This window comes from Limulus polyphemus, unplaced genomic scaffold (assembly GCF_000517525.1).
Source record: "Limulus polyphemus unplaced genomic scaffold, Limulus_polyphemus-2.1.2 Scaffold702, whole genome shotgun sequence".
In the NCBI taxonomy this organism is placed as follows: domain Eukaryota; kingdom Metazoa; phylum Arthropoda; class Merostomata; order Xiphosura; family Limulidae; genus Limulus; species Limulus polyphemus.
The window spans coordinates 108,103-123,369 of record NW_013666312.1 but is presented as its reverse complement, the minus strand read 5'-3'; the positions used below and the strand labels follow the sequence as shown (position 1 = coordinate 123,369).

The following is a 15,267-nucleotide window of genomic DNA, read 5'->3' as shown; positions in this document are numbered from 1 at the left end:
ACGAATACGCTGTGTATGAACGCATACTCAAAACATTCTTTTAAATGCAACATTTTCATTTTGGTTATGAATTTAAAATTTAACGTTTTGGCAAAGAGTTTAACAAAAAGGCTTTAGATAAAATGTCCCACCAAAATTATGCATTTATATTCATAATCATATATCAAATTAATTAACTTTACTTTTTCACTTTTGTAGTTGAATTCCAAAATCACTGTATTAATGATTCTAACTTAATTTGAGATACCAGAAACTCTTTTTTTTTTCAACCTCAACTGCAGTCATTACAGTCACTTGGCAACAACACGATCGATTTGTCTCTTGCAGGAATATGCGCAAACAAATGCGCAACTATCGCAGAAAGGTAACCGTAAGATACCGATAAATTTTTATAGTGATTTGTTTGCAGTGCTGTTAATCACTGAATAATGTAACGAACCGAAGAACTGTACAGAATGCCACATCACCTCTCAGGTTTTAATCCTATCTCATATACTCCTGCGTGGAAAATTAAACTTGGGTCATGTCTTTCTCAATTCAGCGATTTTGGAAGATTCATCGCTCCTACCTATTATCATGACCGGTGTGAAAGGTATGAAGAACTCCATTACTGCTAATCAAGGCATAGAAATTAAAAGTTAACAGATGGTTGATCTGTTTATCAACGGTATTTGTGATTTTTTTATATAATTGTGCATATATGTTAATGGCTTCATTTAGAGCATTAACAAATAGTTAAAGTCAACTTGCCCATGTTTAATTTATAATTTCAGTTTTAGTCTACTCAGATTGATTTGAAATAATAAGATTTTATTTCTTGCCCAAGTGCTTGGTAGTTAAAGCACAGCTATAATCCCTTATGTTTTTATAAACTTTGAGTCATTTTACGAGGGTTGTTAGTTCTGATATAGGTTACGAAATAAAAAAATTGAATACAAATATAATTTTTTTATTATCATTTTGTGAGTTCGCTTCCAAACAATCTCGTCTCTCAGTGGATCAGCGATAAGTTTACGGATTTACGACGCTAAACTACAGGGTTCGATTTCCTGTGGTAGATAGAGCGCATATAGCCTATTGTGTAGTTTTGCGCTAAAACAAACCCAAGAATCTCAATGGTAACTCATCGGTAAGATTAAAAGCTTGTAACTCTAAGTTTCGTGGTTCGATCCCTGTAGTAAACATAGCAATATGACAAAGAAATGGTATAGAAACAAACTTTTATAGATAATTTCTAACTATACTTGTATTATTTGTTTTATGTTATTAATCTAACCATCTATCTATCTATATAAGAAAATTAAATGTTATTTGGACTAATTAATGGGCAACAAATACGTGATATACATTATACAGCATTATTTGTTTATTTCAAAAGCAAAAATGCACAACTGGCTATCTATGTTGTCCCTACTGTATGGATCGAACCCAGAATTATAGCGTTGTTGGGTTGAGCATTGGGCTACAATCCGAGTGGTTGTGCTTACCCCTCATATGGAAGTCGGCTGCTTTGGAGGAGATAGAATAGAACTGTTTTACAGATGTTACCAGTGGCCTTCTGGCTTTATACTGTCCTACTGATTTCTCATCTTTTGCTTTCCTTACTACACCATATAGTGTTTCTTTTCCAGCAGTATCGTTCCCCCTGGATGCTAATGAAGAGCTTCCATGGTTGCTGTTTTCGCCTTACTAGCGACGAGAAGGTCGATATCATATTAATAGAGTTATGCAGGGTTTGATAAAGGGGCTCTTATAAATTTCCTTGTTTAGCTTTACCTCTACACAGTCTGGTACACATATATACAGGTGATGCCATTACCATACAGTTGCTTTGCTTTCTCCAATCCATCTGGGGACCAACCACCCTGAATCATATACAGTACTGTCTGTGAGTTAGTTACAAATTTTATGTTGGTGACACCGTCTATTTGTGGTTTATTGCTTCCAGCAATCCAGATGAGAGCTAGCTTCGTGGCTTCCAGCTCCATCCTTGTGGGAAGATTAAACTCTTCACCAGCCTTATGCAAAATATTTATTCTGCAAAATGATGAATACCCAACCAGTTCTCTCAGTGTATTTGGTGTTGGAATAATCTGTGGCTATTATGACAGGATACTGTCCACCGTGGTTTATAAACAGGTACTGGCACCTTTTACCAGTTTCACCTTTTGCCCAATTTCTATATTTTTGTCTAAATTGATTTACACAAATCCCAGTGGCATCAAATGTTTATTCCACACAGTGACCAATTATCTCAGTGATGACTGTTTCCAAGGGCATGTTTCAAATTATCCATTATTTGATTTGTGTATGAGGGGTCGTTTTATAGCTGGAATATCCCATGAAGAGGACAGTAGCTCAATGATGGAAAACACGGTCTTTACACTACAAGACCCTAGTGAAGAAATTTGTTTAAAAGTACTGTTGGCACTGTATGATTCTGCTGAGACTTGTGAGATGTAATAGGGTCTTGATGGGTATGGCTGAATTGACCAATCTTAAACAAGTGTTTTGTATTTTTTCAACCTTATCAGGCTGCATAGCACTCATAAAGATCATCAGTAGCATATGATCCAGAATAGAACAGATAAGACTTTGGTAAACCTTAAGCAGGTGATGCTTTTCTTCTCTATTTGCTCCTGCAACTTTTAGTTCATTTATGCCTCTAGAAGCTCTAGTTGTTATGGTGTTAATGTGGCTGGAAGTTAAATAATCTGTCAAATGATACCCATAGGGAATTCAGAGTTTATTTGACGTAGATGGCAGTGCTTGCAAAGGATGGTGATGATTTGTTCTCACCAGCACCTCTGTTGTTGAGTGTGGAGAATATGGTTGGTTTTGCAGGATTGATGACCACTCCCGCATTGTTTCACCACTTGCCCACCCTGCTTCCATGTATCTAATGGTGGGAAACTTCAATGATAATGCCAGATACCCCACCTCAGTTGAAGGTGAAAAATCTAATGACAAAGATTTACATTCTGCTCTCCATAATACACTCACCAACCTGGAAGAAATATTGGCATAAAACAACCTAAGAATCCATGCACAGACAACAAACCTTCTCACAATGCTTATACCCTCAAGCTCAAACATCTCTCCACCATCAAGCAAAGTCAGGGCAAAAACTTCTGCAAAAAATAAAACCCCATTCTGTGAAAGACCACCCAGAGTTCCTTGATGCCTGGGGCAGAATTACATGTTGGGGCCTTTTACTTTAACATTAACCATGGTCAAACCTTTATCTTCGTAGGTCCTCTTTTCTTGTGAGGCCTGGGGACCGCCCCCCCCCCCAAATGGCAGCCCTGCATTAGGACAGCGATACTGGTATAGCTTGGAAAGCAAGCAATCAAGTCCAAGCTGAATTCATGAAGACAAACTATGGCTCAGCCCATGCAGAGGAAGCAATGACTGCATGAAGCTCTAGCATCATATACAAAGTATTCAGGAGACTCAACCATTTCCTAGCCCCTATGTCTGTCACATTCCAGTCAGCCTGATGAGTATTTAATGAAAGGCTTCATTAGCACTGTATACAACAGATATAGTTGGCACAACGTGTTCTGTCATTGGATGGATTCTTCTTTGGATTATTTGGAAAATGAATGCCAAAGAAGAACTCACCCAACAGAACACGTTACCACACTAATGTCAGAAGTGGGATAATTTTGGTGAAAACAAAATATAACTTGACCCAGTTTCAGGATGACAACCAGATCCAGAAGTGAAATTGAAGCTTTGCTAGAGATGACGAAACAATTGAAAGATAGTCAAGAAGAAAAGACAGAAAATTAAAAGAACAATTGGAAGAGATAATAAATTAGAAAAACAGGACAAAAGATTAAAAGATCAAGAAGAAAAAGGTCGAAAATTAGAGACACACGACAAGAAATTGAAAAAAAAAAGACCAAGAGGTAAGAGACAGGGATTTGAGAGAGGGGTTAAAGTAAAGAGACATACTATTAAATGAAGAATTAAAATACAAAATTTGATTGAAAAAAATACCGATGACGTTATTGGAAAAGTACTGTTGAAGAAGTACAAAAAATACATAAAAGAAGTAATTATAGAAATTAATGAAGTAGAACTAACATTAATGACACCATAATACATCTGGAAAACGAATTATTAAATGTAATGATTAAACCAGCTACACCTCTTTCTGCATCTTCCCAAGATTTCTGAACTAAAACGCCATGTATTACAAATATGGATTAGGAGAATGTATTTGGTCTATACCTATTACAATATTGCTTTGTCATCTGTTACAGCAAGATCTACCTGTACTACTCCAGCTGTGTCACTGCCAAATCTAGTTCCAGAAATTATTTAGCCAATTCAACAATATTACCTGACTGAGAAACGAATAAACAATGTGGAAAGGTGCCATTGCAAACATATCACGCTCAGTTCGAAATAATTTTCAAAGTGAATAGGTGGAATAGTGAACAACAAACTATTCATCTCGCTACCTGTTTAAAAACACCAAATTTATCCACATTAAGTAACCTTACAGCTGTAGCATTGTGAGTTATATTTTTCAATGTTTAATCAAGATGCTCACAAGAGGGTGCATGAGGTTAAGGTGTAATAAATTCGACTAAGATCTAAATGGGTACATTAATTATGAATAAGACTGAACAACCAGTTCGTTAGAATGCCAATTACTTTGGTGCCAGTTAAAGAGAATTATTAATTTGAGTAAATAGTGAATGAGTATTCAGTAAGGGTTATCACATTTATTCTTTCGTTCAGTTACTTAGTGAGTTACGTGTTTAATTAAACAGTTACATAGTAAATTACGTGTTTAATTAAGCAGTTCTTTAGTGAGTTATGTGTTTAATCAAGCTAAATAACAAATCAAGTTTAATATATCTCACTGAATTCTCATTTAGTTTAGGTTAAGTAATTAAGCAAAACGATAAAAACCCACGTCATAAGATCGAAATAATTTCTCCACAATTCTTTCTAAATATCATCATGTTGTAAAACATATGATAATCAAGTGAAAACCTTAACTTAATATTTACTCTAAACTCAAATTATTTCTCACTTATATGTAAAAGATATAATTAAAACTTCTCTGTTTTTAGCGCAAAGCCATATAATAGGCTATCTGAGCTTTGTTCACTGAAGGTAACCAAACTACGCATTTTAGCATTGCAAGTTCTTAAACTTACCATTAACCCACCAGGGGACATTAAAACTTGTAAGTCTGATATTAAATAACATAAACGTGTGGTAACTCATCCAAGTCAAAACAGTTTTATATTCAATCTATAATAAAAAATTTAAAAAAATATTAAACCACAACATTTAAGATAAGAGTTGTTAGGATGAAAATTCCAGCCATGTTCAGTCAATGCACCCGCAATGAAATAAGCATAGAGATAAATATTGAACTTTAAATAACTACTGCAAATGAAATTGAAGAGATACCAAGTTTTTGACTCTAAGATAAGTTATTCGAGTAAAGTAGTGGGTTCTTAGTTATCTTTTTTTGTTTTTATTATACTCTGACAGTTTTTCCAATTTGTTAAACCCGATATGAGAATGAAAATGGTTCCAAATAGTTTAATAAACGTTTATATTTAAATAAGGGAAAATGACGTCAGTTTGTGGGCATTCAGTTCTTGAGTCTTGCTAGCAGGATTTCTTGCATGACACGTGAGAGCATTACCAACTGAACTGAAAGATTATTACACTGGCTGTATCTAATAAGGTATTTTTCAAACCACCATATTTTTCCCAAGGCTTTATCTCAGGAGCTCTCCAGTGGCACAGCGGTTTGTCTGCGGACTTACAACGCTAGAAACCGGGTTTTGTTATCCGTGGTAGGCAAAGCACCGATAGCTCCTTAACTACAAACAGACAATTATCTCAGAATTATGGGATAACCACTAGCTGGACAATGCATTTTTTGTGGTAATCCTTTTTATTGTATATCGCACGAATAGATTCAGAAACGTAACTTAATAACTCAGTCTATGGTATTTAGGTAAACTTATTTCTAACAATAAACTTTATGTGAAATATACAGCAGATTCTAAGATAAATTAAACACAAAATAATGTTTTAATTATACAATAAAGATTGGCTGTTTTCTAGTATCTATGCTGCATATGGCTGCTGGTGAAAGGATGAAGCATGTATATACCAAAGATGACAAGTGCAAGAGTAATGACATATTACACTGTTGGGTTATAAATGATAATTAAGTGCAATGTCCCAGAATACCAGGTTTCCTACGTCAATGAACATGTCTATATAACAGATAAAGTGTGGTTAGTATATTATTATACACTCTTCTGAGCTTTAACTAATTAATTCTTATTAACTTCTTAAACCTGAGCAGTCTCGATTTTTCCCATCGGACGGTGACAGCGTCCAATAACATTTATGTCTCTTTGGCTGAAAACTATGTTATTATCCACCTTTTATAAATAGACCGGAAGTTCTGTAAAGCATTGTTGTTTGTTTTGAAACAAATTTTAAATCAAAAATTTGTGTTTGAGACCGATTTTGTCAGTGCTTTCTTGGGAATTCTAATACTTTGTTTACATCAGTTGTAAGACAGAGATAGCGAGTGGAAGGAGCCACTAAAATGTTCTACTACTGAACAAGCAATAAGCTGTTCAACCAGTTAGATGAAGCAGGAAGTGATGGCAATGATGGTTCTGATCTTGAATTTGACTTTGGAAGACAGTCTAGTGATGAAAGCGACTCAGAACAGTCATCAATACCCAGTTTCAGTGCTCTCAATCAGATGATAAGAGGGTGCGTCGACCCAACCAAGACCTAGTGGTACAAAGAAGCCACAAAAGCAATATACAGGTAGATCTGATTTATCTCCTAGATCTACGTTCACTACTAGAGCCAGAGATAATGATTGGGCTGAGGTAGATCCACAAGATAGGTCATCCACGAGTAATGACTTTAAGTTTTTGCCAAATAACAGGCGTGACCTGGGTGTATGCTAACTCAAAGCCCTTCGACTGTTTCAGAGCTCTGTTTACAGAAGATGTAAGCAACGCTTTCATCATTGCTGTCAATGGGAATGCCAAAGCACAAGTTACAAGAGTAGGTGTTACAAAGAAAACACTTACTCAGAGCTTATACAGACAAAGAATTAAATAACGCTACTTGGTAGTCTTTGGTACGTAACCCTTCTCTGCGATGGAGGATTAGTGTAAGTGAACACAATCCCATGTCCTGCTTATAAGGACGTCAAACAATTATGCGGACAACAGATGCACAAAAATTCTGAAAAATTTACATAAGATATCTGAATATTTCTCCATAAGTATGTATGTGCATAGATGGCGCTAATCTTTATCGGCATATAGAAACTGAGAGTGAGAAAAAGAGTGATGGTTGTAAATGATACTGCTTCGAAATATATGTAATTTATAGTACATTATTTAAATAATTGAAAACGTGTGGCGAAATTACTTTAAACAATACTGCTTGACTATGAATAATCGCCTATTTTAGCTCCTAGGGAAAGAGTTGCACTCACTGTCAGTGTTGTCGAGAGAACTAGTTCTATTGAACTAGTACTGCTAGTATTACTACTAGCCTTGTTTTCCTCGTTCGTGCTTTGCCATTTATGTTTCAAATCCAAGCTTAGTAATGTTGCCTGCGTTGGAATTAGAAGGGTAAGCAAAAGAATAAGATAAAAGTGTATCTTATGGAGGCATATCCCAAATCAGTGAAAGTTGCAATACCCACAGAAAAGTCAGGCTATTTTTGAGTATTTGATTTATATTGTGTATTGAATTATGAATAGTATCACTAATACTAATTAGTAATAGTATTCGACTTTTAAGGAGTAATAATACTAATGAAAGTAATAGTATGATGTAACATTTATTTTAAGGACAGTGATGGGCCTGTTGACAGTGTTAGTCTAATAGGTCTGTCAGATCCACTATAAAAGAAAAAAAATCCAGCCCTGATCATTTAAGTATTTATCGAGCTTTACACAAATTACCTTAAATATCCTCTGTCCCCCACATCTGAAGGCAATCCATTTGAAAGACCATCCACCCTGATAGTGATAGAAAAGTAAAACTGTTTAAACTGAAGGTGACTTCTTTCCTTTCAAAATGTATATTTGTGTAATCTAGTCTTACCATTCTCACTTTTAACTATTTAAGTATGAAAAAGATGAAACAACAACACAATCACTTCCCTTAACAATCTTAAACATCTCAATCAAATCCCCTTTAACTCCTCTTTTATCAAGAGGAACAATATTTTATTTGCCCTGCCATTATGAACTGCACATTTCTTGTATGATTTAAGAGACTAATCAACTAAAACACCAAGATTATTTCTTCCCTAACACATTTAAGGGTATTCCCATTAATATTATACTCAATTCAAATTGTGATATCCTACATGTATTATATTGCAAAGGTTCTAGCACTGAGCCCAGAGGTACCACACTTCTATCATTAATTCAATTTGAATTAACTTCATTGTAAACAACCCTCTGCATTCTTCCACCCAGCCAGTTTTTTCTCCAATGAACCAACCTAACTACCACACCTATAGAGATAACACTTTTTAACAAATCTTTTATGTGGCACCATGTCAGATGCTTTTTGAAAATCAAGATATACCAAATCCACACCTTTACTCATCTCCATAAGCAATAACCTCTTCAAAGAATGTCTAAAGGCAAATAAGCAAAATTTTCCCATAGTGTATACATGCTGACTATCCAACCATATTTTAAACTTTGTTAAAGACTTTGCAAAGCATCTTTTATCACACTTCCAAAAGCTATTTCTATTGATGTGAGACTATTAGTCCTGTTATTACTAAGACAGTTTTTATCACCTCCCTTGATAAAAACTGTCCTAGTAATTATAGGCCTATTAGTTTTACATCAATAGGAAAAGTTTTTGGAAGTGTGATAAAAAGAGTAGTAACGTTAGCCAACTTCCAATCTCCTGGCATCTGCCCACAATTCAAGAACTTAGAAAGAATAGTAGCAAGTGGCTCACATATTTAATCTTTAACCTCCTTCAAAATTCTTCAGTAAATATTATCTGGCCATAGAGCTATATCGTTTTTTTAAACTTCTCAATTTTTTCTTTACAAGCTCAGAATTAATGTGATCATATTGTTCAATCTTGTTTCATTTAACAAATTCATTGGTAAAAATTGAAGAAAAAGTACAATTTAATAATCTAGCCATCCCATTATCATCAGATATTAGTCTTCCTGTGTCATCCCTTAAAGGTCATACTCCCACCTAACATTATGCTTACCCTTAATGTATTTGAAGAAATCCTTACCATTAATTTTTACATTTACAGCTAACTTTTTAAAATAGTTTATTAACCATTCCTTCATCCATAACATTAATTGAAAAGAGCAGAGGTCCTATACTTTACTCCGAGGTACCTCACTTATGAAATTAATCCAGTTACACTGAACTCCATTTTTAACCTTCTGCTTTCTTCCATCCAGACACGTTTCTATTCAATGAGCCAACCTTTCCCCCACAACTACAATTATTTTTTTACTTGTTAGCTCTTACATTATTAACAAATAAATTTGCTACCCTCTAAGTGAAGAGCTTCTGTGAGAACTAACATCATCTATTGGAGAGACTGAAGGTATTAGGCTTAAATCTGGTTTTTCTAAAAAAATTTTGTTGTATTTTTTTTTAATTGTGTTTAAAACAACATATACAGATAGGGACAGTATAAATTTTCATTCCATGTTTAATTGATTGTGGTCATAAACTCTTCATGTTATAAATTAGCAGATGGAAACAGGCTTCACCCAATCACCATCATCATGTAAAGATGTCACAGAAATTTCCAAGAGTCAATATTCTTTCCTTCCTCTTTTAGCTTGGATTATACACTCATTTGTGTTTGTTGGCCTTCAGAATTTGGAGATACATGTACTGTTTAGTAAGTTAATGTCATCTCTTGTAGTCAAACACGGAAATGTCTGGACTTAACTATACCAACAGTAGATTATAAAAGTGCTTGTTGCTAAGTTTGCTCCTGCAGTCATTCTTCATTAACTTCATATGGGGAAAATTTTTGTTCTCCCTCCTAATGACATAACTATACAAATCTGATGTAAAACACTGGGACACTTTAATCCCAGTCTTCTGTGCATTCTTTCTGAATGCAAGTTTTTTGCTAACAAGCATTTTATGTTGGAGAAAAAATAAACAAATGCCTGTCATTATCATTTGTCTTTTATTTTGAGGAGTTTGTTTATTTTCTGAATAGTACAAAAGGTGTGGACTTGGTGTTTTTAAAATTTCAAAACTTTTGATAAGGTACGACATGGAAAATAAGAAAATTACATCAGTGGGTGATGGGGGAAAGACTGTTATAAACTATATTTTTAACATCGTAATTTAGAAGTTAGCTAGAGATAGTTGTGGGTCTTAATCCTTTATCATCCATGGAAGGTTTTTTTCTATTACCATAATTGGTGTAAATGTATGGGTTGAGATGATGTCTAGCATGCTTAAATTTACAGGTGAAGATGATAGTCAATGGTAACATTAAGTTTGGGAAATTGAGATAGGCATAGATAGAACATCTGGAATGTTCTAAGGATATGATGTAAAGTCTTGTTTTATGGATGTGACAAAAAGTTCTAGTATATTCAAACATAGTTTTATAAATTATAAGTACAATGTTCTGTCAGGATATTGCAATCTAAGGATCCAAAGTAAAAAAAAACAAATGCAAATTTCCATAGGAGGTATTTTGGTTTGAAAACTTTCAGGTCCATAAGGGGCCTGAAAGGTAACCTGTGGTGGTCAGAAACTGTAATTTCTCTTTGCCTCACTCACAAAAACTTTGGTTGAACAACTACCAAGGCTGCAAAGAAATTACTTTTAAGATGTTTGAGTGCCTTGATCAAATAGTGTGGAGCTTGAAGCATGAGAGATTGATTCACAAGCATGGTTTGTGAATAAGGTAAACAAGGAGAGTTGTCACATTATAATAAACATCAGGGATAAGCTGAAACAATGGGTAGCTGGTGACAGGAAACAAGAAATTTGTTGAAAGAAAGAGAGGTTGATACTGAAACTGAAGAAGGATGCTCACTGTATTTATGTAAAAGACTTGACTATAAAAGGTGGCTGTTGGCATTGACAAAGACAAAGAAGGTGTGAAGATTGAAGGAACCAAGACTGTACCAAGAATATTCAGTTGAAAGTTGATATGAATTGAATATATAAAAGTGATAATTAGGATCTCAAATGATTGATTAATATATTCTTGATAGGGGATGAATACATCTAAAATTAGCAGATATTAACATTCAAATGGGTTTCAATTAATTAAAATTGATGGCAAAAAGATTAAATAGCTTTGGCTGAATTAATACATAAAAATGTAATTTCAATTTTGAATATGAAGGGAAGTGGTCTTTCTCAGGATGGGGATCTATAGATCCAATAAAAGTAATTTTATTATTGGGGGGGAGGCAGCACCCCAAGAAAACCCATTTTCTCTGATCAGGCACCAAATATTCTACCTGATCAGTGCTTGAACAGTTAATGGTTAACTGGGGATTAAGAGGCTTTTTCATATTCTTATTTATTTTCCTAAAAAAAGGCTATAGCTTGGGATTTGGATGGATTGAGGGCTACATGCCACTTGTTGCACCAATTTGACACTGCACTAAATGTCACAGTATGCAAGTTGCTAGAAGAACTCCAGACAGCAATATCATCTACATATTGAGATACAAGTGTATGGTTTAAGGAAGGGAACAGGATATCTTTGACAAAGAGGTTGTATAATGTTGGGCTTAACACAGACCTTTCGAGTGTGAAGGACCTGGCGTTTGCATTGTTTTGTCGGTAAGAAAGCTAGACATCCAGCATACAATAGGGTTGGATACATGGTTATCAATTAGTTTATAGGTGTGCCATACCAAATCAAAGTACATCTATAAAGGTAGCTATGGGTGTATGCTTTCTGTTGAATCCGTAATAGATGGTTTCATTAAGTCTAATGAGTTGGTCAGTAGTTTGTCTACATTTTCTGCCTGAATTCTGTATGTTGTTAATGATATTGTTGGTTTTTAGGTAAGCATTTAAGCATTTCATGATTAATTTGTCCATCAACTTATCAAGGATATTTAGCAAGCATATAGGTCTGTAGCTGCTGGAATTAGGTACTATTTTTCTAGGGATTACCTTAACTCTTTCAGCCTGGGCTTGGTCCCTGGAACCGACCTCGTAACTATTTTGTGCTTGTTATAGTTTTCATGCTATAACTTTTAAATTAGTAAGCGAATGTTAATGAAATTTGGCAGATTATCAGTAAACATTACAATGCTTTCATATGCAAAATATCTAATTTTTTATTAAGTCTTAAGGTTTGTAAAGCAATGTTTCTCTCGTGCCTTTTTTTCTTTTCACATCTTGCCTATCTATCATGCAAAGTAATTTTAGTTTTAAGATTAAAAATACTTTTATGCATCAGAAAATTTTGAAATTTCACATGTGAAATCTTTATAATGTTCAGAAAGTAAATGTTTCTTAAGAAAAAACTTTGTATTTTACCTGTTATTTTCAGTAATTAATCTCTGTATGGTGTGGGTTCAGTAAATTTGACCAATATTGCAACCACCATAAAAAATTAGGAAATAAACAAATTATGCCTATATCATTCTAAAATGAACACAAATTATTACATAAAAATATAAATGTTTAGACTAAATAGTTAAATCTCATAACATTATATATTTATTATTTTTACTATATTGACCTTTTACCCGTGCCTGGCTAACAATACAAAGTTACAACGATGTGGTTCACATACGCTCGTGTTACTGTATCAAATAACATAAAGATGACCTTTGGTCTGTACAAAGCAACTTGTCTTGGCTGTGTTTTAGTCAACTAGTATTTTGTAAAATACAGTCATATGTCAATTATTATACATTATATATGTATATAGATTATTACTATTTGACATAAGTTCTTAACTTTCATTTTCTTAAAACATAGAACAGTGAATAAAGAAGTAAAGCAAACAATTATCTCTTCTAGTTACGACCTTTGTACTTGGTTTGCTGCTTGACGTAGGTTGCTAAGCCTTTAAAAATTTTGCACGTGGAGGATATGAAACAAAATATTTTTTAGGTTTTTATATATACTTTTGAATAACTAAAAAATCATAAATTACTACAACAATACCATAGAATTCTACTATAATTTATCAAACTTAGTAACTAAGCTGTATTTGGGTCTAAAAAAATATGAACTTTTGACCAGACTAAAAACACAACCTATTTAATTGAAATCTTGGTTTAAAAGAAAGAAATGGTGGAAGGAACTTTAAAAAGACTGAGAAAACCACTAGGGGGACGTTCTGAGCTTCCAATTGGTTGTTTATGTCATATATAGAAGTAAGTGCATACAAGGGAGCAATTCCAAAAATGGAAAAAGGCGGGTGGGCTTCCACTGTGTTTGATTTATTACGTGAACAATATCTTAGCAAATAGAAAAGATAAAACATTCTTATTTTATATTCCAGCTTGTCAATATCTGTAATTTGAGGTTTTAATACATATGAAACTATAGACTTGGTATTTTGACTTCACAAACATCTAATATGAACCAGTGCTGCATTCAACATACCACGTGACACAAAAAAATTGATGTGTATCTGTGTTTTTTAATATTTATTGTAAATTAACAAATTGAGTAATGTATAGTTCTAAAATTTGAATTATATTCTACAGTTTGATACCAAATTTACGGACATAAATTCATGAAATAGTAGTTCAATAAAATTTTGAATGTGATTCAACAAATGAGGTGACATGGCCTTTCACCTGTGACCCGTCTTGAAAGGGTTAATAATAGCTGATGTCCAAATAGATGGGTAATATCATGATAGTAACAATAAATTATATATTGTTACTAAGTGGGTTATGATTGTATTGGTTAGATTTTTCAGGATTATATTGTTAATTCCATCCTCTCCTGGGGCTTTGTGTTTTATTTCTTTAGATTAATTTTGATTTCTGCTAAAGTTATAGGGCAGGTATACAAATTTTTGGAATCAAAAATATATGATATAGAAACTGGGAAGTTTGGTGAAAAAGTGTTGATTTACATTGATGAAATGCATGTTAAATGAGGTGAGATTTGGGATTACAAAAGTACTTTCAAAATATTAGGCAAAACGTTCATACTGTTTGTTATCAGTAGTGGCAGTTTTGTTAATATATTGAATTTTATATTTGGTGATGTTTGATTTCTTGTTTGTGACAGATTTTAATTTCTGCCAGAATTTGGAAGGGTTGAGTTTGGATTTATGTATTGATATGGAGAAGTTTTCCCAGATAGCACATCATTGTTGTAATATAAGTTTCTTAATAAGATTATAGTCATGGCATCAATGAGTGGTTTAAGTGTAATGTCACAGGTTCATATGAAGTCGTGTCTGAGGCGTTGGCAGGTAATTATTAATTCATGAATTTCAGGAGTAAGTTTCCAGGATTGTACTTCAGGATTTGTTACTTTGCTAGGGATTTCTTATTTGATGGCTTGGGTTATGACATTGATTATATCAGAGGCATAATTATTGATTTCGGTTTTGCTGTTCACGACTGCGATGTGCTTTAAAGGCTAGGAGGTTCAGGATATTGCGTTAATTGGATTAGTATGTTTGCCAGTCATTTTGTGTGTAAAAAATTAACATTTGCATTATGTAAGCAGTTATTAATAACATAAATTTCACTATGGAATGAAAAACGGCTGTAGAATCCAAAGTTTAGATCTATTAGTTCAAATAAGAATGTTGGTCATTTAATGATGAAAAATTCTGATACTTTTCAAGCAATTTTGGCATTTTCTTATATGGTATATATTTTGGTTTATGTTTTAAGAGAAATGTTTTCATTAAAAAATAAAAACCTCAAAATAATGGAATTTCCATAAATTTTGCACTATGGTCTGATTCAAGTTACGTTAAATCCTTGTCCAATGAATAGGGATAGATATCCAGCTATGATTGGCCAATCATGAGTTGGTATTGGGAAGAGTGTAATAATTGCTATGGCAACAGGTTTTCAATTTGGCACAAAACACATCTGCATGGAACAATGATAGGCTGTTCATGCTAATAGCCCGCTAATAACATTATCAGATTCATATTCACTTCCTAACATACAGGGGGTTGGACAAAATAATGGAAACACCATGGAAAATCAACAAAATATATTTTAATATGGTGTAGGTCCACCTTTTGA

At 33.7% G+C, this 15,267-nt stretch overlaps 1 protein-coding gene across 1 annotated transcript in view; it reads left to right on the top strand.

Moving 5' to 3' along the window:
* The first annotated feature begins 352 nt into the window (after positions 1-352).
* LOC106460074 (transmembrane protein 181-like) overlaps positions 353-15,267 on the top strand; it is a 100,965-nt gene continuing 86,050 nt past the window's right edge. Inside the window, exon 1 of the mRNA XM_022386690.1 lies at positions 353-592. Within this exon, the coding sequence (XP_022242398.1) occupies positions 456-592 (137 nt within the window). The 5' untranslated portion in view covers positions 353-455. The remainder of the gene's footprint in view (positions 593-15,267) is intronic.